Below are 22,820 nucleotides of genomic sequence, written 5' to 3' on the forward strand. Positions count from 1 at the left end.
ATAGGGAACTTTCAGGATAGCATTTGAAATGTAAATAAAGAAAATAATAATAAAAAAAATTAAAAAAAAGAATAGACTGTTTAGGATGGTTGCTGATGGTGCACACCTTTAATTGCACAGCACTTAAGAGGCACAGACAGGTGAATCTCAGTGAGTTCAAGGCCAGCCTGGTCCACAAAGCAAGTTCCAGGGCAGCCAGGGCTACACAAAGAAATCCCGTCTTTAAAAACCAAACTAAACCAAATCACTAAACAAACAAACAACTAAAACAACAATAGCATCCACCCCAAAACAAACAAAGAATAGTCTTCAATAAAATGCCAGGTCCAAATGCCCAGCTGCAAAAAAACAAAAACCAACAATTAATTTCTTACTTCATTTTATACACTAAAGTAAACCCCATATTTTACAAGATCTAAAAATCAAGCTAATGAAAATGAGGAGCACTGCACAAAGATTAGAAAAGGTATATGCTGTCCAGCTGGACAGCGGTCGTTTTTATTATGAAATACAGAAAACTTCTACCCTTCATTCCTGCATGGCTATTGCAGTGCACTGATTTCTGCTAACAGTTATAATGCAAACCATAATTTCTAATGTGGTAATCTAATTACTAGACAAAAATCTTCCTGTACTTAAAATATCTTAGCCTCTAGTACGGTGGGCCAAGGCAGCGAGGCAATTTCTCAAACATTAACACTAAATACAAGGAAGCAATTTTTAACTGAGCGAGCGGGAGCTAGGTGTTGGTGGTCACAATTATTCAAAACCTAAATGAGTCACAAAATAAATTGAAGGTTCTTTTTAAAAATTAAACATAACACTCTTTCTGTGATTCTAAATTGCATTGTGAGGTGAATTCCTCAATATTTACAACCACTTTCTTTAAGAGCAGTGATTCTAAAACTTAGTACAAGAGCCAGAAAGTCTAATCATATTTGACTTAGTAAGCAAACTATTCTAAATGCATACTCTTGTAATTGACAAAGTTGCTTGCCCTCTTCTCTCTCTCTCTCTCTCTCTCTCTCTATATATATATATATATATATATATATATATATATATATATATATATCCTTGGTATCCTTGGATTATGATTTAATACCCTGACAAGTTATTCTTAAAATCTTTATCTCTTAAGGTTTTATTCATTTGAATGTCTTTCAGTTATGTCTGTCATGATTTTACGATGGAAAATCATTTGTATCTGACATACAGTAGATTTAGATTTTACTGCATTTAGTGACTCCACGAATGCATCTACACAAGTACTTCTCAGGGTTACTTCCTGTCATTCTGTGGAGTGTAGGACTCTTCTATTGCTCCCAGAGTTTTTTGTTTTTTCTTAGTCGTTGTGCCTTAACATTCCACCCCACTCCCAATCACTCAAAATTTCTTATTTTCCCATCTGGGTAGCAAGCAGAAATTCTTTCTGCAGTTTAATAAGGAATTTCAAAGATGGAAATGATCAGGAATTTGATAGCTACCTATTGCCTAATTCCTTATTATTTAGTAAAACTCGCGTTTTGATCTTAATGATAGAAAGTTTCTATCCAAATTATCCTGTCTTCCGGGGAGGAAAAAGATGGTTAACGTGGATCTCCGGGGAGATACCTGTTCACAACTAAAAGAAAACTTCAGATTATAATATGACCCTTATTTCCCTTTTTAAAAAGTTCTTTAAATGTTATTTGTTCTTTGACAACCTCAACATTAATTTGCACGAGATAAAAATTCTATAAATTAACAATGTGAAAATAGTCTGAAGGAATTCTTCTTTCAACAGCAGTAAACGTCAAGTATTAAGTCTACTTCCGAAGACACAGACAGTAGTCCTTCTGAATTAGCAGTGACGGTTTTAGAGAGGAAACAAATCTTCAGTTTGCGACTGGAGAGATCATAAACTCCTAACCTGAGTGAAGCAACTGAGCCCGTATCATTTTTGCCCAGGCAAGTTGCAAAGATGTTCCCGGGCTTTCCGGAAAGCAGCGTCGCGCAGCCCACCATCCTCACCTGAGGGTTCTCACGTCCGGGCTCGTTGGCTCGTCATAAACACGCAAGGCAGAATCGGAAGCTAGGCTTGGACGGAAGGGGCACGCAACTGTCAAGAGAAGCCCACTTGCCTTCAGAAGGTTCCCCTAGGCAACCAGCCTTTCGGCGCGCCCAGGACACACACCAGTTGCCTAGGATTGCGACTACAACTCCCAGGAGGCTGCGCGGCGGACGGAGCGCCGGCCTTCCCAGAATGCAGCGCAGCGGCTTCCCGGTTCAGCTCTCTCCGCTCCCCGCTCCGCCTCCTTCCCTACCCGTCGTCACCCGGGAGGGCCGGAGGTAGGGAGCGTCGCGAGCCGCCGGGAGGGGCCCGGGGCGGGGTGGAGGGAGGATGGGAGGACGGAGGGGAGGGAGCTGAGAGAGGAGGGAGGGTAAATAGTGGACCCGGCAGGAAGATGGCGGCTGTAGCGGAGGTGTGAGTGGATCTGGGTCTCGGCCGTTGGCTTGGCTCTTCCCGTCTTCCTCCCCTCCTCCCTCCCTGACTGAGGTTGGCATCTAGGGGGCCGAGTTCAGGTGGCGGCGCCGGGCGCAGCGCAGGGGTCACGGCCACGGCGGCTGACGGCTGGAAGGGCAGGCTTTCTTCGCCGCTCGTCCTCCTTCCCCGGTCCGCTCGGTGTCAGGCGCGGCGGCGGCGGCGCGGCGGGCGCGCTTCGTCCCTCTTCCTGTTCCCTCCTCACTCCCCGGAGCGGGCACTCTTGGCCGTGCCATCCCCCGACCCTTCACCCCAGGGACTAGGCGCCTGCACTGGCGCAGCTCGCGGAGCGGGGGCCGGTCTCCTGCTCGGCTGTCGCGTCTCCATGTCGGATAACCAGAGCTGGAACTCGTCGGGCTCGGAGGAGGATCCGGAGACGGAGTCCGGGCCGCCTGTGGAGCGCTGCGGGGTCCTCAGCAAGGTGAGCCGCCCCGCGGGGGATCCTGGGATCCGCTGTCGGGACTCACCTGCGGGGAGGCGAGGGGAGTCGCTCCGGGACCTGGGGTGGGGCTGGACTGGAGGCACCGACTGTCCCGGGGCGGGGGCTGCGGAATGTGCTGGGGTGCGGGGCCGAAAGGTCGTCTTGGAATGAGTGCCTGGCCGGGGATGGGATAGGAGGTGCTTGGGACTGTCCTTACCCCTAGCCCCCCAGTCCCTGGATCCTGACAGCTTTGGCGGAGGACCTTGGGAAGCTTGTATTAAATCTGGGATCTAGTTTGGGAGGCAAGGTGCATCTGGTAACTTGGAACCCAAGGCCGCAGCTGTCTGGGTGTAGGAATCTGGGTTGGGCAGCCGTGGTGTCTGAAGAAGTGCTGGACACGAGGGCGGTTAAATCGACCTTTCCGACTGTATTTTGGAGGCCCCTACCGGAATGGGGGCAGGTGGTGCTCGGCTCTTAATTGGTGTAACTTAGGCAAACCAATTGACTGGGTTTGGCTTTGAAATCTGAGATAGTAAACTTTGAGGTGTGAGTGATCTCTGGTGTAGAAAGTGTGTGCGGCACTTTTGTACTTTACCCCACCTTGTCCAAGTTCGGAAAAGAGCTATTGAATTGACACGCAGTAGATAAGAAATATTAATAGTAAGTTGGAACGTGTCAGAGTGAAGACCGACCTTTAGTTCAGGAAAAGGAGCGATATTTAGTAATGCAGTATTTGTACAGAAAGGAAAGACATTTTTTGTTTTGCCTCTGTACTTTTAAAAGCTCCATTTCAGTTTTTTTTGTTTGTTTGTTTTTTAAGCCTAGATGGAATTTATAGGGCTGGAAATGAGTGACCTTGTTAATATTTCACAGTGTGTTGTATTTGACGTTTTTGTTGTGGGCAGACTCAGTCTTTTTGACTTCCCTGTCCTTTCCTGTTAAACTTTAAGAAATGCTTAGAGCAAGCAGTTAGTTTACAGAGGGAGAATCGGGGTTGGCCCCTTAACAAGCTGGTCATAAGATACCAAGTCATGTGCTCATGCCCATTAAGAAATCATTCGGCTTCTAGTGTTCTTGAACATCATTTCTGGAATTGTCTGAAATTTAGGCTATTACAGTATCTACAGTGTCCCAGATTGAAAAGACCTGGGATAGACTTAAGAATGTCAGATGCAAGGCTTCCAAGTGTTAACTTTTATTTACATAGTAGGGAATTATGTTGTATTTAATACTGTGATTATTTTTGAAATTTTAATGTGATGCTTTCAGTAAAACTCTCCAGTGTTTATTTAGATTTAATGCATATTTATAATTTAAGAATCTGTATTAAACACATTGTGTAATACATTTGCATTTTCTTTTTTTTTAAAGATTTATTTATTTTTATTTATATGAGTACACTGCAGCTGTCTTCAGACATAAGAGTGCATCCTTACAGATGGTTGTGAGCCTCCATGTGGTTGCTGGGAATTGAACTCAGGACCTCTGGAAGAGCAGTCAGTGCTCTTAACTGCTGAGCCTTCTCTTCAGCCCCACGTTTGCATTTTCAAGTTGACTTGTTTGTTTGAGACAGGGTTTTGCTGTCTAGCCATAGCTGTCCTAGAACTCACTTTATAGACAAGGCTGACCCTAAACTCACAGAGATCCACCTGCCTCTGCCTCCCTAATGCTGGGATTAAAGGTGTGGACCACTGATGCCTGACTTATTTTTGACTTGTTGATCATCACCTTTTGGATGTCAAACAATTGTAATGACGAATTAAATAAAAGTCATAAGCTCTGTGATCTATTGTACACAGCAGTGTATGAAGTATAATGTGAATCTGAACCTGGGACATGACAGAATTGTGTTCACTTAATCCTAGCACCCAGGTTGCTGAAACAGGAGGATTGCAAGTTTCAAGCCAACCAGCCTACCTATCTAGAAAAGGCTCTGTCTCCCAAAATCGTTCTTTAAAGTAGGTTCTAATTGGCTATGTCTGTGAAAGGGGAGTTGTTTGAATTTTGACTGTTCTCTGTATATATACAACCATCAGTAGTAAAACTTTATTAACAGCTGTAAAGAAAAATTTCCTAAAATTTTAGAATGTATGGGAGGGAGAGGCAGAGGCAGAGGCAGGTGGACATCTGTGAATTCCAGGCCAGCTGATTTACATAGTGAGTTCCAGGATAGATAGAGCTACATAGTAAGGCCCTGTCTTGAAAAAAAACCAACAAACCAATATATGTATATACATGCATTTATATATAGTGCTCTCTCTCTCTCTCTCTCTCTCTCTCTCTCTCTCTCTCTCTATATATATATATATATATATATATATATATAGTTATACCTAATGTTTTATAGAGATTTTTATTATATGTGTACATGTTTGTGTATGCATATGTGTACCCCTGCTTGGAGACCAGAGATCTAAACTGAGTGCCTTTCTCAGTCTTCTGCCTTGTTCTTCTAGACAGGGTTTCTCACTAAACCCAGAGCTTGCCATTTAGCTAGGCTGGTTTTAGTCAGCAAGCCCAGAGTTCCTTCTGTTTTACCTCCCCAGCCCTAAGATTATAGGCATAGGCCACTACTGAGCCTGGAATTCTTCTGTGGAAGTTAGGGACCAAACTCACGTCTTCACGCTTGCTTAGCAAGTGCTTCACAGTCATATGTCTAGTTTCTATTTTCTAGAAGGTGCTTTGTTTAGTTTTGGACATTGTTAGAGAGCAAACCCAGTGGCATACGCATGCTAGGCCAGTATTCTGCTGTACTGTGGCTGCAGCCCCAGGAAAGGAACCTTACACTGAATAAGTCCATGCACACTGGATGATGCATGCTTTTAAGATTAAAGTCTCTTGAAATTTGAACCCTTTGTAATTTACCTGATAATATAAGCAAGAGTTAGTTTTCAGCATCTGTTCTTTTCCTTTTGTTGAATTATGTAGACAAGTTCTAATATTAATCCATTTTCTTTATTGATTCATAAACTGGAAGGGGTTTGGAATTGACTGGATTGAAATTTGTATCAAAAATAGGCCAATCCAAAACTTTTTTCCTTCCTTTCACATGGTAGTCAAATATTTATGAGACATAGTTTTTAATCATGTCAGTTCTAGAAATACTTGATAAGTAGTAATTCCATGTAGTTATGAAATATAAGATGTAACATGTTAGAGGAAGGTTCATACCTTAGCACGTTAGAGGAACTAAGCCTGGGTAAATGAGACCTTAGCCCGCTCCCCTAAGTCTCCACATGGTTACCTTAGATCACCATGAACTTATTAGTCGCTTGCTGGCTGTCTTGCTTGAGAGGAGGTCTCACTACGTAGTTCTGGCTGGCATAGAACTTGCTATTAAGAAAAGGCTAGCCTCAAACTTACAGGGGTTCCCCTGACTCTGTCTTTCTAATGCTGGGATTTAAAGTATGGACCACCTCTTCTGGTTCTTTATTTTGAAATAGAGCTTTGTTACACAGGCCAGACTGGCCTCTAACTCATGACTCAGCTCCCAGAGCTTCAGAATGGTCAGATGGACATGGCTCTTTGAGTTCATCCCGAATGCTGTCCTTTCCATAAAGCCTTTTATTACATGAATATTCAGTATCTTTCCATTGGGTCTCTATATTATTTTGTGTGGACATTTTGGTTCTTACTCTTTGTTGTTGATGTCATTGTCACTGTTGTTGAATTTGTGATCATCAAACTTAGCAACAGGAAGGACTCTGTTTTCTTATACTAAGATGCAATCCTTGTTAACTTGTTGAGTGGAACCAAATATGGGGAGGAAAAAAAGGCAAAACCCTGCTTTCTTGGTTGTAGTAATAGCAAATATTTATTGAATTCTGAAGCTTATGTTATTTGTTGGTTCTGCTATAAGAAAATAATACAGATTATAAACACATAGCAGAGTTCCTCTTTTACCTTAGGTTCTAGAGAGAGAGGTTGATGGATAAGCTTCCTTATCTGTGCATAATTATGCCTCAACTGAGTTAATCGGACAAGCTGGGCAGTGTTTTAAATTTTTCTTATGTAATCTTAACTCAGAAAGACTTGATTGACAACAAAACACATAGAGGACAACACGGCCACAGTTATTAACTAATAAAGGGTAATAATGACAGCAAGGTAGGATTAAGCTATGGAGGGTCTTAAATGCTAGTTTGGCCCATTAATATGATAAAGAATAGGAAATTGTTCATGTAAGTTTCAAGTCTGGAGTCTCAAGTAAGTGAGTGTGCTTCATAGTATAATAAGATTACTCTTAAAAGGAGAGGTTAAGAGGGGTAACGTTACTAAGAGTTCTCTAGAATCTAGGAAACTGAACATTTTATTGGACTCATTGAAAATTGGAAAGACAAAGCAAATTTAAGGTTGATGGCAAAGAAAGATTAATAAAATTAGGTGATAAACTATTAGGAAGGGAATAGTCAGGTATTGAGTGTCCTGTATGCCTTTGCTAGTTATTTTCATTATTTTATTCAGCCATTCAAACAAGATGTGAAGAAACAAAAGTTAAGTAGCCTGTCTGTTCCCCCAGCACAGGTATCAAAATTGGGTCTGTTTAAGTCTTGTGCCTGCTGTTCTGTTCATATATCTGATGCTAAGCCAGCTTTAGTCTCCATGACTGCAGAAGTAGTAATACAATCAAGAAACAGGAACATAGGGAGGAATTTACCTCCCGGGAGGAGGTGATTTCAGTTGTGTTTGTTTCAAGTGCATAGCTAAGTGTTGGTTTAGTCATAAGCTGTTAGAACTAAGGAAGTAGTGCCCAGAGACCCCTTAGAAATGAGTGAGTTAAATTGTCAGCATGGGTGAGCTCCCATAAACGGCTTATAATAATGAAGATTAGATTTAAAAGCAAAACCAATCTCAAATGTGCCTAATTACGAAACAGAAACATAAAAGATTTCTCAATGGGTAAAGAGCCTGAGCTAATGCATTGTTTAACAATCCAGTTTTAAATTAGTTTTTAGAATTGTTTATGTTAAAACACCAGACATAAATAAAAACATGGAAAATCAAATATTCCTATGAAACTAGATTTCTGCCTTTGGCAGTTTCTTGATTGTGATTTTTAACTCTATATCAGGACCTGAGCAGCCAGAAGTCATGATGGATGATCCAGTGCCTTTGAATACCAACTTTTTATTAATATTTCTGGGTTAGAATAACATAACTATTTGTAAATGAATTAATCATTTTAAACATACAGTCATCCATTCTGTAGAGGAAGAGTTAAAACTAATGTGAGCTTAATAAAGATTAATGATCTAGAATTTTTTCTTTGTAGTTATGACCATTTCACTATTTTCATATGGGACTAGCTTACAACAAGAGTAGAATTTTGATGGTGACTGGAGTTACATACTTCTTCAGAAGACTTAAAGTATGTGGTGTAGGAGAAAGACTAACTGATCTGTTCAGTATGTTAACACAGGGACCAGAACAATTTAAATGCCAAGGTGATGAAAAAGGGAGGCTGAAAGTATGCAAAGATCATGACAGAACTTTATAAATGTATAAGAAAATGTTAATTTTTTTATATTCTATTAAAGTAAAATTACTGAAGGTCATTATATACTAGAAACATCTTAATTTCCTTTTTACTCTTTAATCATTTTACTGTTTATTATAATTGATATGCCCTTTTCAAAGTTTTGTGTTAAAATTTTGGTAAGTTTCAATTTCTAAAATGCTGACTTAATTTTTTTCCCTTTTCTTCTTTCTATCCCTAGTGGACAAACTATATTCATGGATGGCAGGATCGTTGGGTAGTTTTGAAAAATAATACTTTGAGTTACTACAAATCTGAAGATGAAACAGAATATGGCTGTAGGGGATCCATCTGTCTTAGCAAGGCTGTGGTCACGGTGAGTACCTGTCCCCACTGAGGAAGTATTCACCAGGCATCAACTGTGTAGCAGAACTGCTGTGGGTGCTGTGAGACACTTGCCCTTCTGGAGCACACTACTGCATACTACTATTGTGTATAAGCATAAAGGTTTTATTCAGTTGGCTTTCAAACTAGTTTAAGTGTTTTAGAACAAAAAGGGTAGTAGATTACTTCATAACTGATGAAATTGGGACAATTTGTAGGTTATTAAAGAAGTTACATTGGAAAATAACTGTTTATGTAGATTATGTAGCAAAGCACATATTCATTTACCAGCTTTTTCACACAGATATTGTAGAGTTGAGAATTCTGTGTTAACTGTGTGCAGAATGCATGGTCTGCAATTTAGTTTCCATAAAGGAGGGCAGGGGATAAACTTTGTTGTTGTTGTTGTTGTTGTTGTTGTTGTTGTTGTTGTTTTGAGACAGGGTTTCTCTGTATAGCCTTGGCTGTCCTGGAACTCACTCTGTAGACCAGGCTGGCCTTGAACTCAGAAATCCGCCTGCCTCTGCCTCCCAAGTGCTAGGGGGATAAACTTTTGTTTTGTTTTATTGAGACAGGATTCCTCTGTGTAGCCCTGGCTCTCCTGGAGCTCACTATGTAGACCAGGCTGGCCTCAAATTCCCAAATGCTGGAACTATAGTTATGTGCCAGCAGGGGGTACCCTGAAAGAATAAACACTTTTGAAAAGTATAAGCTCTTTCTAAATTTTAAGATTTCCTTTGGTATATTTGAATTATGTCACCTTCTTTTAATACCGTTAAAAGAGTACCTCACTTTTTTTTTTTTAAAGATTTATTTATTTTTATTTATGTAAATACACTGTAGCTGTCTTCAGACACTGCAGAAGGGGGCATCAGATCTTGTTACAGATGGTTGTGAGCCACCATGTGGTTGCTGGGATTTGAACTCAGGACCTTCTGAAGAGCAGTCGGGTGCTCTTACTCGCTGAGCCATCTCACCAGCCCGAGGACCTCACTTTTATTGAATCATTCTTAGTGGAAACTAAACAGTGTGTGATCCATCACTTAAATAATGTTAATATAAATAGTACTGCATTATGGGTTTCTCTCTGTGTAGCCCTGTCTGTCCTGGAACTCACTCTGTAGACCAGGCTGGCTTCAAACTCAGAAATCAGCCTGCCAAGTGCTGAGATTAAAGGCATGTGCCACCACTGCCCAGCTTCAAAAGTCTAGTTTTCTTATGGTAAAATTGCTTATAAAGTAAAAGGTGCTCTTGGAATCCTGTTACTGTTTACATTTGACTTACATATTGTTGATGTTGTGCGTTCAAGAAAAATCTAGCGGTATTTTTCCATCTTTTTTGTATGTTCTATGCACCACTCTTGTGTATTCAAGTTAGAAAGCAAAATCTTAATTGAACACCAAATTAGTAAAACAGGGATTGTTTGGAAGTGGTTAGCAGTTTGTCTTTCCTCTTTTTTTGGGGGGTGGGGGGCATTATTTGTGTGCACAGATTAATAAGTGGAAATATTCTTTATAATCTTAAGAGTCTTTCTATGATCCTTTCCTATTCCCCTCTTTTTACATATTAATTCCAATGTTGATTATTAAAATAAGATCTAAATTTTATCTGTTTCATAAGTAGTAGTATTCCCAGAGTGGATTTAAATGTAGTTAATTCTGTTTTGCACTATAGATTGTACTAATTCTGTATTTGTGTGAGAGAAATATTAATAAGCATACTCATTGCATCTACTTGGGAGAAAACATAGGTAATTGCAGATATCTTTGTTACAGTTGTATTTGTATGCAAACTAGCTAGATTCACTGGGCTAAGCAATAGTGAAAAGAAAGAAAGTCATAAAGTTGGTCTTTAGACCAACTAGTAAATAGATACAGGCAGAAAGGCTACCATTTATTTTTGTGGTTGTTTTCAACTTCAGTCTGTTCCTTGCTTTTAGGCCTCATGGTCTTTTAGTATGTATTTCAAGGAGATTATAAAATATAATTAATACAAAAAACTTTTTTAGGGAGAAATTTATAATTAGGTAGTTTAAGATTTTTTTTGAAAATTAATACTACCATTCTTTGTTAAATAAGTGTCTGTTGTTATTTATGGGCTATTGTCTCTATCACTTCTTCTCTGAAGATGGAGTAAATATTAACATGGAGTAAATATTAATATTAAATTAATTTGTTACATGGTGCTGTTATGAAATTGATCATATTCATATAAGAACAAATCTGGGCTTGAAGAGTTATAATTTGTTTGCATGTGTGATAGTGAGGATGAAACTCAGAACTTCAGATCTTCTACCAGTGAGCTGTTCCCTATATCTCTTCATTATTTTTGTAGTGATAGGATAGGGTCTCATGAAGATACCCAGGCCGTCTCTCAGTTTAGAGTCTTGCAGCATCAGCCTTCTGAATAGCGAGGTTGTCAGACCTGAGACACAGGCATAGGTGCTTGCACTGTAATGATCTTTAAATGTTATTTATTGGTAGATCTAGGTTGTGAGCTTTTTACCTTTATAATGGAGCCTCATCCGTTATTACCCTAATTCAGTCCATATAAAAATCTTTGTTTTTTGGCCCTTTGATACCTGGGTGAAATAATTTAAAGAAACATTGTTTTCTTTGAGAGGTGTTTGTTTGTTTACTTATTAAGTGAATGGATTAGGAATATGTGGATGAAGAGAAAAACAGTACCCCTTCACTTTGTAAAAGGGAACTTTTTATACATAGTGTACGTGGAGAAAGTTAAATTTCTCAATTAGTAAAGCTTAATAGTTATTTGCTTAAGATCCAGCCTGTCTTATAAAACTTGTCATATGTTTGTTATAATCAAAAGCAAATGTTTGCTCGACATGGTGGTGCAGTCCTATAATCCAAGAGCTTAGGGTTGATGCAAGGAATATCCTTACCTCTGTATCTAGCTTGTCTACAGAACAAGACCCTGTTTTAAAGACACGCATGCACACGCACACACACAGGCATGCACACACACACATGTGCATGCACATGCACACAAAGGCACACACACACTCCAGACATTTATGGAATGTTTAAACTTTTATTTAAAATTCTTTTAAAAAATAACTGAATATTATTAAAAATATGCTATTTAAAAGTTTTAAAGTAAAACCTTAACCTATTTTTTTCATTCCTACACTCAAAAAACACCCAAAGGTATATTTTTGGTGGTCCTTCCTGAGACTGTTATATTATAGTTTATTTTATAGTTTTGGTTTTTACTTACACTGATCTCTTATTAAACTTCCTGTTATGCCCTTGACTTCTCTTGCTGTAAGATTCCTACTGCCTGCTGTGGTGATGCTCTTCCAAGAAAGCATTGCTGTCATTGTAGCAGCTCACACTTGTAACCCCAGCACTGGGAGGCTAAGGGAGGCGTGTCATAAAGTTTGAGGGTCGCCTAGACTACACAGTAACATCTTGTCTCAAAAACACAACAGAAGACTCCAAAAAATGGAATGCTACTTTTACATTAAATATTAAAGAAGTTAGGTTTGGGAAAATATTAAAATACTTGTCAAACTTTTAGATTAATAATGGGACTAATTATTCTAAGTTGATTATTTTATTCATTAGGTTTACTGACTTTATATCTTCTAGATAATTTATATTCTCTGACTTTCTTTTATTTAATATTTGTGTGTGTGTGTGTGTGTGTGTGTGTCTGAGCATTTTGCCTCCAGTGTGTATGTGCTTCATGTGTATGCCTGCTCCCTGTGGAGGCGAGGTGGTGGTGTTGATCCCCCAGAACTAGAGTTAGAGTTTTAAGCCACTATGTGGGGGCTGACCACTGGATCCTCTGTAAGAGCAGCCATGCTGACTCTTAACCAGCAGCATCTCTCAGCCCTTATAAGGGCTTATGTCTGTTCGTTCTCTCTCTCTCTCTCTCTCTCTCTCTCTCTTTTCTATACTTTTAACATTTTTATACTAGTGCTCATACTTAAAGGCTATCTTGCTATATAGGTAGCTACATTTTTCATGTAGATTTGATGTTTGAATTTTGATTATTGGTGCAGCTAACTAACCATGCATTTGAATACCATTACTTCATATCCCCTTTGAAACTGCAAGTTTTAGTATATGTTATAAAATCTGTTTTGAATATTTTTACTCTCTTATGTTCATCTGGCATAAATATGCCTTCTTTTTAAAATCATATTTAAAATTACTTTGATATTATTTATCAGTCAATTTCTTAAACTGTTAGTAATATTTGTAAAGGACAAAGAAGTGGGAAATTATTCATTTGTTTTTATTTGTTTGCATTTACTGAAATTAGAAGATGTTTTGTGAAATATGTATAGAGAATTTTTTTGGTATGATGAAGCCAGTAATATCTTTAGAGCTGGTGTATTTGTAATATTAGCTTTCATTTTGGACAGTTACCTTTGTGAATTAATAACCCTTAGATCTTTTAAATTACCTAGTTCCTGTTCTTTTCATCAGAGATTGCTTATAGGGACACTTATTTACCAATTCCATGTTTTAAGATTTTTCAGAAAGAAATCTGAGAGGTAGTGAAAATATTTGCTGCTGGAAATAAAAATAACATTAAAGCCAAGTAGCTCTCAGGTCAGTAGGGATTATGAGAGGAGAAGCTGAAGGATGTGGGCGAAATTAAAGAGGTTGGGGCCAGCAGTAAATAAGACTCAGCAGGTAAAGGAGGAAAGGCGCTGGATCAGAAAGCCCCAGGACCTGAATTTGCTCCCTGGAACCTAAGGGTAGGTGAAAGTAGAGACCCAGCTTCATGCAGTTGTCCTATGACCTCCACATCCTGTGCCATGCTATGAGTTTCTACACACAAATAATAAAGTTGGAAGTTTTTTAAATTTTAAAATTGAAGAGGCCGATGAAGATATAAAAAGATAAAGCAAGGGGGAAAAACATTGAAAATTGAGACCATCGAAAATAAGTTTTAAAAGGGCTACATGAAGAGAGTAGTATCTCAATTTTTTCCTTTTTCCTTTTTTGTTTTGTTTTTGAAAACATACAATATATTCTGATTTTCTGATTGCAGTTTCCCCTCCCTCAACTCTTCCCAGCTCCTCCACACCTATCCAAATCCATACCCTTTCTTTCTTCTTTTCATCAGAAAATAAAACGGGCATCTAAAATAAATGAATAAATAAAATGAGATAAGATAAAAACAAAGTATAGGAGAAAACAAACAAAAAGCCAAAAATAAAAAGCATAAAAAACACAGACACATAGACATACCCAAAAATCCCATAAAAACACAAAACTGCAAACCCTAATATATAAGCAAAAGATCTATAGGGTAAAAATATGCCCAGACAAGTCATTGAGACAAAAATCCTCTAAAACGATCCCTGAGTTTGTTTTGTGTTGTCCATCTACTGCTGCATTTGGTACCTGACTTTAAGTGTGTTTTTATGCACAGTAGACTTCCTTGGAGAAAACCAATTTTTCATTTGGGAAAGGTTATCACCAATTGGAGATAGCTTCTGGGTTAGCAGTGAGGACTTGTCTCAGAGCTGGGACCCCATCTGTCTTAGGCTTGTGCAGGTCCTGGGCAGGCTGCCACAGTCTGTGAGTTCACATGTATATCAGTCAAGTTGTTCTCAGCAGACAGTTTCCTTGGTGTCCTCCATCTCCCCTGACTCTCACAATCTTTTCTCATCTTCAGCTGAGTTACCTGAGTGAAGAGGGATTTGATGGAGACACCCCATCTAGGACTATGTGTTCCAAGATTTTTTACTCTGTACATTGTCCGGTTATGGGTGCCTGTATTTGTTCCATCTACTGCAGGAGGAAGCATCTCTGATGATGGCTGAATAAGACACGGTCTATGAGTATAGCACGACGTGGCTAGGACTCATTTTATTGCTGCCTTGCTTTAGCAGAGCAGTAGTATTTGGTCTTTCTGTAGGTCTGTGGCCTATCTCATGCAGTTAGATAGTACTTTGTTGCACCTACAGCCTTGTGCCACTAATGCACCAGCATATCCTGTCTGCAGCTCACTATTGTAAGTCAGAGGTTTTGTACCTGGGTTGGTGCTTACCTTTGTCCTCTGGTGGTATGCACAGTACCTTCGGCACCCTGAGCAGTAGTCAGTAGGGTGAAGGCTCTAGGTAGGTATCAGCTCAGCGTCTCTGCTGAATGAATTATCAGCGCTGAGAATGTTCATTCTTTCTGCTGGTTATGAGAGAAAACCTGTTCCGTGCTTGATTGTTCAACTGTTCTGAAGATATTCTCCTGTGTGTGTGTGTCCAAATTTCCCTTTTTTTTTAAAGGACACATATTATACAGGAATAGGGACCTATTCTACTTCAGTGTGACCTCATTCTGACTAATAATAGTTTTGAATAAGGTCATGCGCTGAAGTTCTCAGGGATAAGATGTAGACTTATGAATTCGAATTGACATCATTCAACCCATGACAGTGTTAGTTAAGAGTGGAGCCAAGTCTTCTGCTTCCCGGTTTCTGGTTTTTATCACATGCATGAGCATAGGAAAAAAGCCTGTATGAGATGCATTTTATTTCATGCAGGATATACAGGAACATGACTTAAATTTATAAAGCAGCTCTTTAAAATTTTAGTTTGACCCTTTTAAAAATGTATATTATTTGAGAATTTCATGCATGTGTGCAATGTATTTTGTTCATCCCTACCTTCACTCACCCTTACTCTTCTTGGACCTCCTCAAACACATTCTTCCCCCAACTTCATGTCCTCCTTAAAAATAACACATTGAATCTGGTTGGTGCTCCCTATATGGCCATGGTGTAGGGCCATCCACTGAAGCATGGGCATTCTATAAAGAATAACACTTTTTAAAAAAATCCTTTCAACTCTTCATCTAGGGGCAGGCCTTAAAAGCCTCCCTCCCATCTATTTAACTTTGATTGGCTTGATCTTGTACAAGTCTTGTGCAGGCAAACACAGCTGCCATATGGGCATGAATGCAGTGGTCCTGCCATGTTCAGAAGGTACAGTTGATAGTAGTCTTCCTGAAACTCTGGCTCTTAGAATCCTTCTCCCCTTCTTCTGTGAAGCTTGCTGAGCCTTCAGAGGAGGGCTGTGGTGTAAATGTTGCATTTAGGACATAGCACTCCACCATCACTCAAATCCTATTAGTTCATGTCTTGTTTTCTTGATTTTCTTCTGAAAATCACGTTTTATTTTTATACTAATTTTTAAAATATAATATGAATAATCTACAATATCAAACCTCAGTTCATAGAGCAAAATTCTACTTTTGAGAATAATGAATTTTCCCAAGTTTCAGTTTCCTTTTCTCCCCTCCCTCCTCAAAAAAATATTTTAAATAATTGTTTAAGTTTCCTACGTGTGTACAGTTTACTAGGATTGTGATTTAGCTGGCTGGTAGAGTACTTGTCTAACAAGCACATGGCCTTGTATTTCATGGGGGAACAAAGAACTAGAGTAATGTATGTTTCACGTTGCCTTCCACTGTACTGGAATTACAGGCATGTGCCACTATACTTGGTTTATATGGAACTGAGGCTCAAACTCAGCTCTTTGTATGAGGCTGGCAAGCATTCTTCTACCACCTGAACATCCATTGTTGGCTTAACCCATTCCTCCTCAAACAGATTCAACTGGGAGATAAGATCTGAGCATGGAATGATCATATATTTAAAAGAAGTGTGTGTACACTAAATATAAGAGATTATCAGTTTTCTTTATTTTGTGAAAGACTTGTGTTGGAAGCAAAGCCTACAGGTTTTGTTTTGTTTTGTTTTTTGTTTTTTAAATAAGAGAAACTGGCATATCAAAGGGAGACAGATTCTGGTGACAGATTCTTAGAGCCAGAATATGATCCTTCATACCATGATTGAGTAGATTCTCATGCATTTCTTATGAGAGGTCCTTCCATCAAAAAAGTACATATATGGTTGATACTTGATGTTTTTACCTATTCCTGACAGACTTTCTTTGATGTACCATGTCTTATTTTATTCTAGTTTTTTGTTTGGAGTGTGTGTGTGTGTGTGTGTGTGTGTGTGTGTGTGTGTGTGTTGCATGATGTGTGTATATTGCATGACGTATGTTTGTTGCATGATGTCTGTGTGTGTGACATGCACATAGATGTACAGACTCTTGCTTGAGCACATGCTGAAGTCACAGTAGTATCCTCTGCACCTTACTATTTGGTGTCTTAGTTAGGATTGCCATTGGTGTGATCAATCAACATGACCAGAGCAACTTGTAGATGAAACAGTTTATTAAGCTTCCTTACAACCATTTGTCACTAAAGGAAATCAGGACAAGAACTCAAACAGGATAGGTATCTGGAGGCAGGAGGAGACCATGGAGGAGCTGCATGTACTGGCTTGCTCAGCAACCAGCCTGAGGAGTGGCACTGCCCACAATAGACTGGACCCTCCCACATCAATCCCTAGTTAAGAAAAATGCTTTATAGGCTTGCCCACAGCTTGGTCTTATGGAGACATTTTCTCAATTGAGGTTCTTAAATTACTCTAGTTTAAGTCAAGTTGCCTTAAAAGGAGACATTGCACCTGGGAACAGAATCTCTCACTGAGCCAGAAGCTCAACAATTGGCTGGGCTAGCTAGCCAGCAAGCCTCAGGGATCCACCTATTTCCCCCATAGGCAGATGCCAGCATGCTTGGCTTGACATGAGTTCTGGGTAACCAAGATTGGACCCTCAGGTCTGCACAGTAGGCTCTTTACCAACATACACTCCTCCATGCATCGCCACCTAGTCTTTATACAAAATCTACTACCTGTGTTATTGGTTTCAGCAATATGAATGAACAATAGGTGTAAAATGTTTAGACTAAAGGGAAAATATTTATTATAATGGTTGATCAGAACAGATGAACAGAACAGTTCTTCCCCTAATCTGGCTGCTTTTCTTACTGGCACTTTGACATTCTTTACTGATCGTACAGCTCTCATCTGGAATGCCTTTCCAGTCTCCAGTCTCCTTTTAAGACATAACTCTTCAGTTGAACCACTCCAGCTGTGTGTGCTTTTAGTATAAGATTTTCAAAAAACAAAAGAACCAGATGATGTTCATGTGCTTAACACTGTGCTAAATGTTTTACAGATTATTAAAAGGTGAAAATCATTATTTCTGTGGGACAAACTAAAGATTAGAGAATAGGTACTTTTCAATATTCAATTTCTAAAAAATCAATTTAGTACTTAAGTTGTATGCATGGCCTTCTGGATAGCTGAAAATATGGTTAATAGCTTTTCAAAAAAGAGAAAATGACTGTAAATTTTTTATATTAACTATCACCTTCAGCATTACTTGAGGACAGATAATGCCAAACTACAATATAATTACATTTTACTGTAGCAGCAGTTTCCTACAGGCTTCCTTCTCACTGCTACAAGGCCTTGTGAGCAAAACTAGACATTATGTGTCACTGAAATAGAAGGAGCACTAGTAAAGTGAGAGTTGGACACGTTACCAGACAAACTATTTCTTCATTCAAAATCTAAATAGATCTTCAACAAAGTCACGAGGTAGATCAATACATAAGCCATTTTAAGAGCCGGAGAAGCCGGGCAGTGGTGGTTCACGCCTTCAAGCACTCGGGAGGCAGAGGTAGGCAAGAAAGAAAGAGAGAGAGAGAGAGAGAGAGAGAGAGAGAGAGAGAGAGAGAGAGAGCGCAAGCAAGCTGTATAGAGACCAATTTTTGTTAAAACAGTAAATGTGATTTAGATTATCTAAATAAAACCTTTCTAGGACCCCCCCCTCCCCAAAATACCCACAAAAAAACCCAAAAAACTACCCAGAGTTCGTTGGACAGAACCTCTAAGACTACAAAAATAAGACGAAAACAAAATTTATAAATGAGCTAGTGCACAATATTGGGGAGGAGTTTACAAATCAAGTAAGGAAACTTCCTCATACTTCTGAAATATCCATGAAAAAAAGAAAACTAGTGGTCTGAATTTCAAATAGAGCACAGCACATTCATCGAGGGTATGGAAATTAGTAAGGACTTTCACACACTGGAAAACAGCCAAGAAAATGAAAGTTCTTAGTAGAAATGAAAGTGATAAAGAGGGACTAATACTCCTGTTAAAGGAAAAAGTTCTAATCCAGGAACACTTTCAGGAATGGGAAAGACTTACTTTGAAAAGGTTACTGGATAACTGTATCTTGGATGTTGAAGGTATGGAATCTTTGCATATGCCTCAAAGAATGATCCAACTTGAAAAAGAACTGAAACTATTAAGTTTAAGTTGATTATTTCAAGTATTTCATCCCTGTGTCAGAAAAGTAAAGCAAAAGAATTAAAACTATCTTAAAACTTATTGGAAGCACAAGAGACCTCAGAAAGCGAAGGCAATGCTGAGTGGGGATGCATGGTTGGCTGTATTACTGTATCTGATTCATGTTACATTACAGAGCCATAGTAACACACACACACACACACACACACACCAGTGAAACAGAATAAAAAAGATCCAGCCATAAACTCACACAAATACAGCCACCTGGTGTTTAACAAAGATGCCAGAAATGTTCACTGGAGCAAAAACAGTTCTTAAGTAACTGATGCTGTGGAAACTAACTTTTTGGATAGAAGAACGAAACTAGATCTTTATGTGTCACCCTACACAAATATTAACTCCATATGGCCAAAGACCTCAACATAAGACTTGGAACTCAAGGTTTGTGAATGAAAAAGTAAACTGCTGGAAACTAAAATCATAGGTAAGAGTTTTCTGACTAGGACTGCGGTCATTCAGGAAATAAAGTCAGTCAGTGATCAAAACACAACCTGGGGAGGGTAAAAGGCTTCTGACAGCAAATGAAGCATTTAACCAAGTGAGGAGATGGCGTGCAGAATGGGACATCTTTGCCAGCTGTATAGCTAAGTGTTCCTATCTAGAGTGATCTACAACAGAAAACTTGAGGAGAGGAGGAAGGTACTCCAGTCTTAAAAATGAGAGAGAGAGACACTTAAGACCTAAAATCGGGGTTTTCAAGTCAAACAAATGGCCAATAAATATTATTTAAATGTTCAGTGTCCTTACCTATCAAGGAAATAATGGCTATTACAAGAAAACAAATGTGAACACTCACAGGTGAGAGTTTAGGGGAAGGAGATCCGTTATTCAGTGTTGCTAGGAATGAAAATTGATGTGGCCACTTGAGAAATCAGTGTTGAAGTTCCTCAAAAAGCAAAAAATCAAATTACCATATTGGTTATGACCCAGCTATACCACTTTTCGTTGACTCTACATTTAAAGGATTCCATATCCTGTAAGACACTTCTGAGATGACACTTTGCTCATCTGTGTTTAGTGCGATTCTATTCATAATAATAGGAAGTGAAATACACCTATGTGTCTATCAACCAAGAAATGGGGAATGAAAATGTGGTGCATATGCAGAATGAAACTATTCAACTGGGAAAGAAAATTGAACGTGACATTTACAGGAACAAGAATGGATCTAAAAACTACAATGTGAGATTTACCAAGGCTCGGAAGTGTAAACATTACATGTTATCTCTCACGTGCAGATCTTAGCTTCTGACTTTTATATATTTTATTTTCATAGGAGTAAGTGTGTATAGACAACAGAAAACTTTTGAGGACCCTGAAAAGTGGAATTAGGGAGGAAGGTTAAATTTCCTCATGCATTATCTGAGTAGAGGAAAATACTGGGAGCAATAGGATTTAATGAGTAACATGACAAGAGTCATGGGGAAGGTGAACCAACAGTAAACAGGAAGGTGCAGTAAAGAAGCCTGCTACTTTGTAAACTAGCTTGGAAAGAAAGAAACAGGGTGCTGAGATAGCACAGCACTGCATGATCTTCTAGAGGACCATCACCCACATGGTATCTCATGGTCCCTAACCCCAGTCCCAGGGGATCTGATGTCTTCTAATTTCTGTGGGCATCAAGTATACAAAATACTTAAAAACTGAAAAAAAAAAAGTTAAGTAAATCATTGTTTTAAAGGGTTTTTAAATTGATTTTATGTATGTGAGTACACTGTCACTGTCCTCACACACACCAGAAGAGGGCATCAGATCCCATTGCTGTGACTGTGAGCCACCATGTGGTTGCTGGGAATCGAACTCAGGACCTCTGAAAGAGCAGTCAGTACTCTTAACTGTGGAGCCATCTCTCCATCCCAAGTAAATCATTTTTGAATGATAACTTCAAGTTAGGTTATTTTTTTATATTTAAAAAACTAGTTTGGAAAGAATTTGTTTTAGAGACTCCATTAAGGTCATTGAAATGTCTGTGATCAAGTAGTAATTATCAAATAAGTTCTAGTAAGTTCTTTATTATTCCAGTAGACTTATTATTGTAAGGATATATCTTAAGATCTCTTCAATCATATTTTTAATTAATCTTTATGGATTATAATATAAAAGGTGTCATATCTGACCTTGAGAATCCCAATGCCTACCATTCTGCTTCAAGTTGAATAATAATGACAAACCCTTAGATTTCTTTCATGAATTTGATTTTCAAAAGTAACAGGTCTTACTAAATATAATTTAGGAAGGTGGTAGATGCTAAATTGTTATTTTTGGCCAAAATAGGCCAGAGTTTAGGCAGAATAAAGAATATCAAAGATGTGTATTATTAATTTTCTTACTATAATTTTTTTTCATATTAGGAAGTATACTTTGGGTTTTTTTGAACTGGTAACTATAGACCTTAAATGCGATGAGTTCCACATATAATTTGTAGGCATGATGGAAAAAGTACATTGCATTTCTAACTCTGAAATGAAATTTAGTCTTTTATTATCAATGTAGGTAGAAATCTTGTCAATATTGTAATAAATCTCTATGACCCTTGCACTAACCACAGTCTTAACACATGACATTTCACATATTGTACATATCTCACAATTTTTTCTACTAGCAACTGTATAAAAATATATTCATATATAGTGATAAACACATACACACACACACATATATATATATATATATATATATATATATATATAAAATCGCACTAGAACTTTTTCTTAGGAGATCTAGGTAACAGTTTTCTTTATAGCCTTACATGTTTTGTTTTGTACTTTGGAAAACATTGTCCTGAAAGGAGTCTGAAGATTTTCTCAGATTTGTACTGGTGCATAGGAATCCTTATATCACAAAGCATTGTTTACAATACTAGTTCTCAACCTTCCTAATGCTGCAACCCTTTAAAACAGTTCCCTATGCTGTGGCGATCCCCAACCATAACATTATTTTTGTTGCTGCTTTATATTTATACTTTTGCTACTGTTCAGCATCTTAATGTAAATATTTTTGGAAATAAGATGTTTACCAGAGAAGTCAAGACCCACAAGTTGAGAAATTCTAGTATAGACCATTTATGTAGGTCTTGTTTTATTTGAACCTTTATTAATGTCTTCATGTAATTTTAGGTGGTAGAATTGCTTTCTGAATTTACAAGTAAAATGATATCAGAGCCAGTGACAGAAAGAAAAAGACACTGGTATTCTTTCTTCCTAGCTCCAGGCGTCCTCCCTGTGGTGTCAGGTCTTACATCTGACCACTGCCTCTGTCCTGAGTCTCACCTTTACCAGGCTTCCTGCCGGGATTGCATTCCTTGTCAGGATATTTTTTAAAGCATTTTGTCAGGCTTTCTCTTTACTGCCACAAGGCTTCCCCTCGTGTTTTTCTTGCTATATGTAATGCTAATTTCTTTTTTCATTTATTCCTTCCATTTTATCCTTCATTCTTCATTCATGTGTTATTTTGTTGAAAGCCTTCTCTGGTCTCTATCACAGGTTATGTCAATTTTTTCCTTGCTTGTTTTGATATATTTGGACATAATTTTGTACATTTTTTGTGGGGTTACATTATGATAATTTGTTACACATATAAAATGTCTAACAACCAAATCAAGGCAAATAACATTTCTGTTTCTTTAACATTATTATTTTTATTTATTTTTTGCTAGTGAAATGCATCATAGGTGGTTTTGACTGCACCCTTCATTGAGCTGTTTTCCCTCTCTGTGTTTTGGTGCCCCGTAACCTTTCCAGCAT

The 22,820-nt window shown here is 38.4% G+C and overlaps 2 protein-coding genes across 4 annotated transcripts in view; one reads left to right on the forward strand and one right to left on the reverse strand.

Annotated features, from left to right (window-relative positions):
- Polk (DNA polymerase kappa) overlaps positions 1-2,265 on the reverse strand; it is a 59,467-nt gene extending 57,202 nt beyond the window's left edge. The window contains exon 1 of one of the 2 annotated variants that reach the window (XM_021208726.1): positions 2,014-2,265. The gene's annotated coding sequence lies outside the window, so the exon portion shown is untranslated. The other variant, XM_029543870.1, reaches the window with a different exon arrangement.
- A 151-nt stretch (positions 2,266-2,416) lies between these two features.
- Positions 2,417-22,820, forward strand: part of Cert1 (ceramide transporter 1) — a 101,940-nt gene continuing 81,536 nt past the window's right edge. For both annotated transcript variants that reach the window (XM_029543871.1, XM_029543872.1), the window contains exons 1-2: positions 2,417-2,945; positions 8,663-8,797. In XM_029543871.1, coding sequence (XP_029399731.1) covers positions 2,850-2,945; positions 8,663-8,797 — 231 coding nt within the window. In that variant the 5' untranslated portion in view covers positions 2,417-2,849. The remainder of the gene's footprint in view (positions 2,946-8,662; positions 8,798-22,820) is intronic.

Source organism: Mus pahari, chromosome 11 (genome assembly GCF_900095145.1).
Source record: "Mus pahari chromosome 11, PAHARI_EIJ_v1.1, whole genome shotgun sequence".
Classification (NCBI taxonomy): domain Eukaryota; kingdom Metazoa; phylum Chordata; class Mammalia; order Rodentia; family Muridae; genus Mus; species Mus pahari.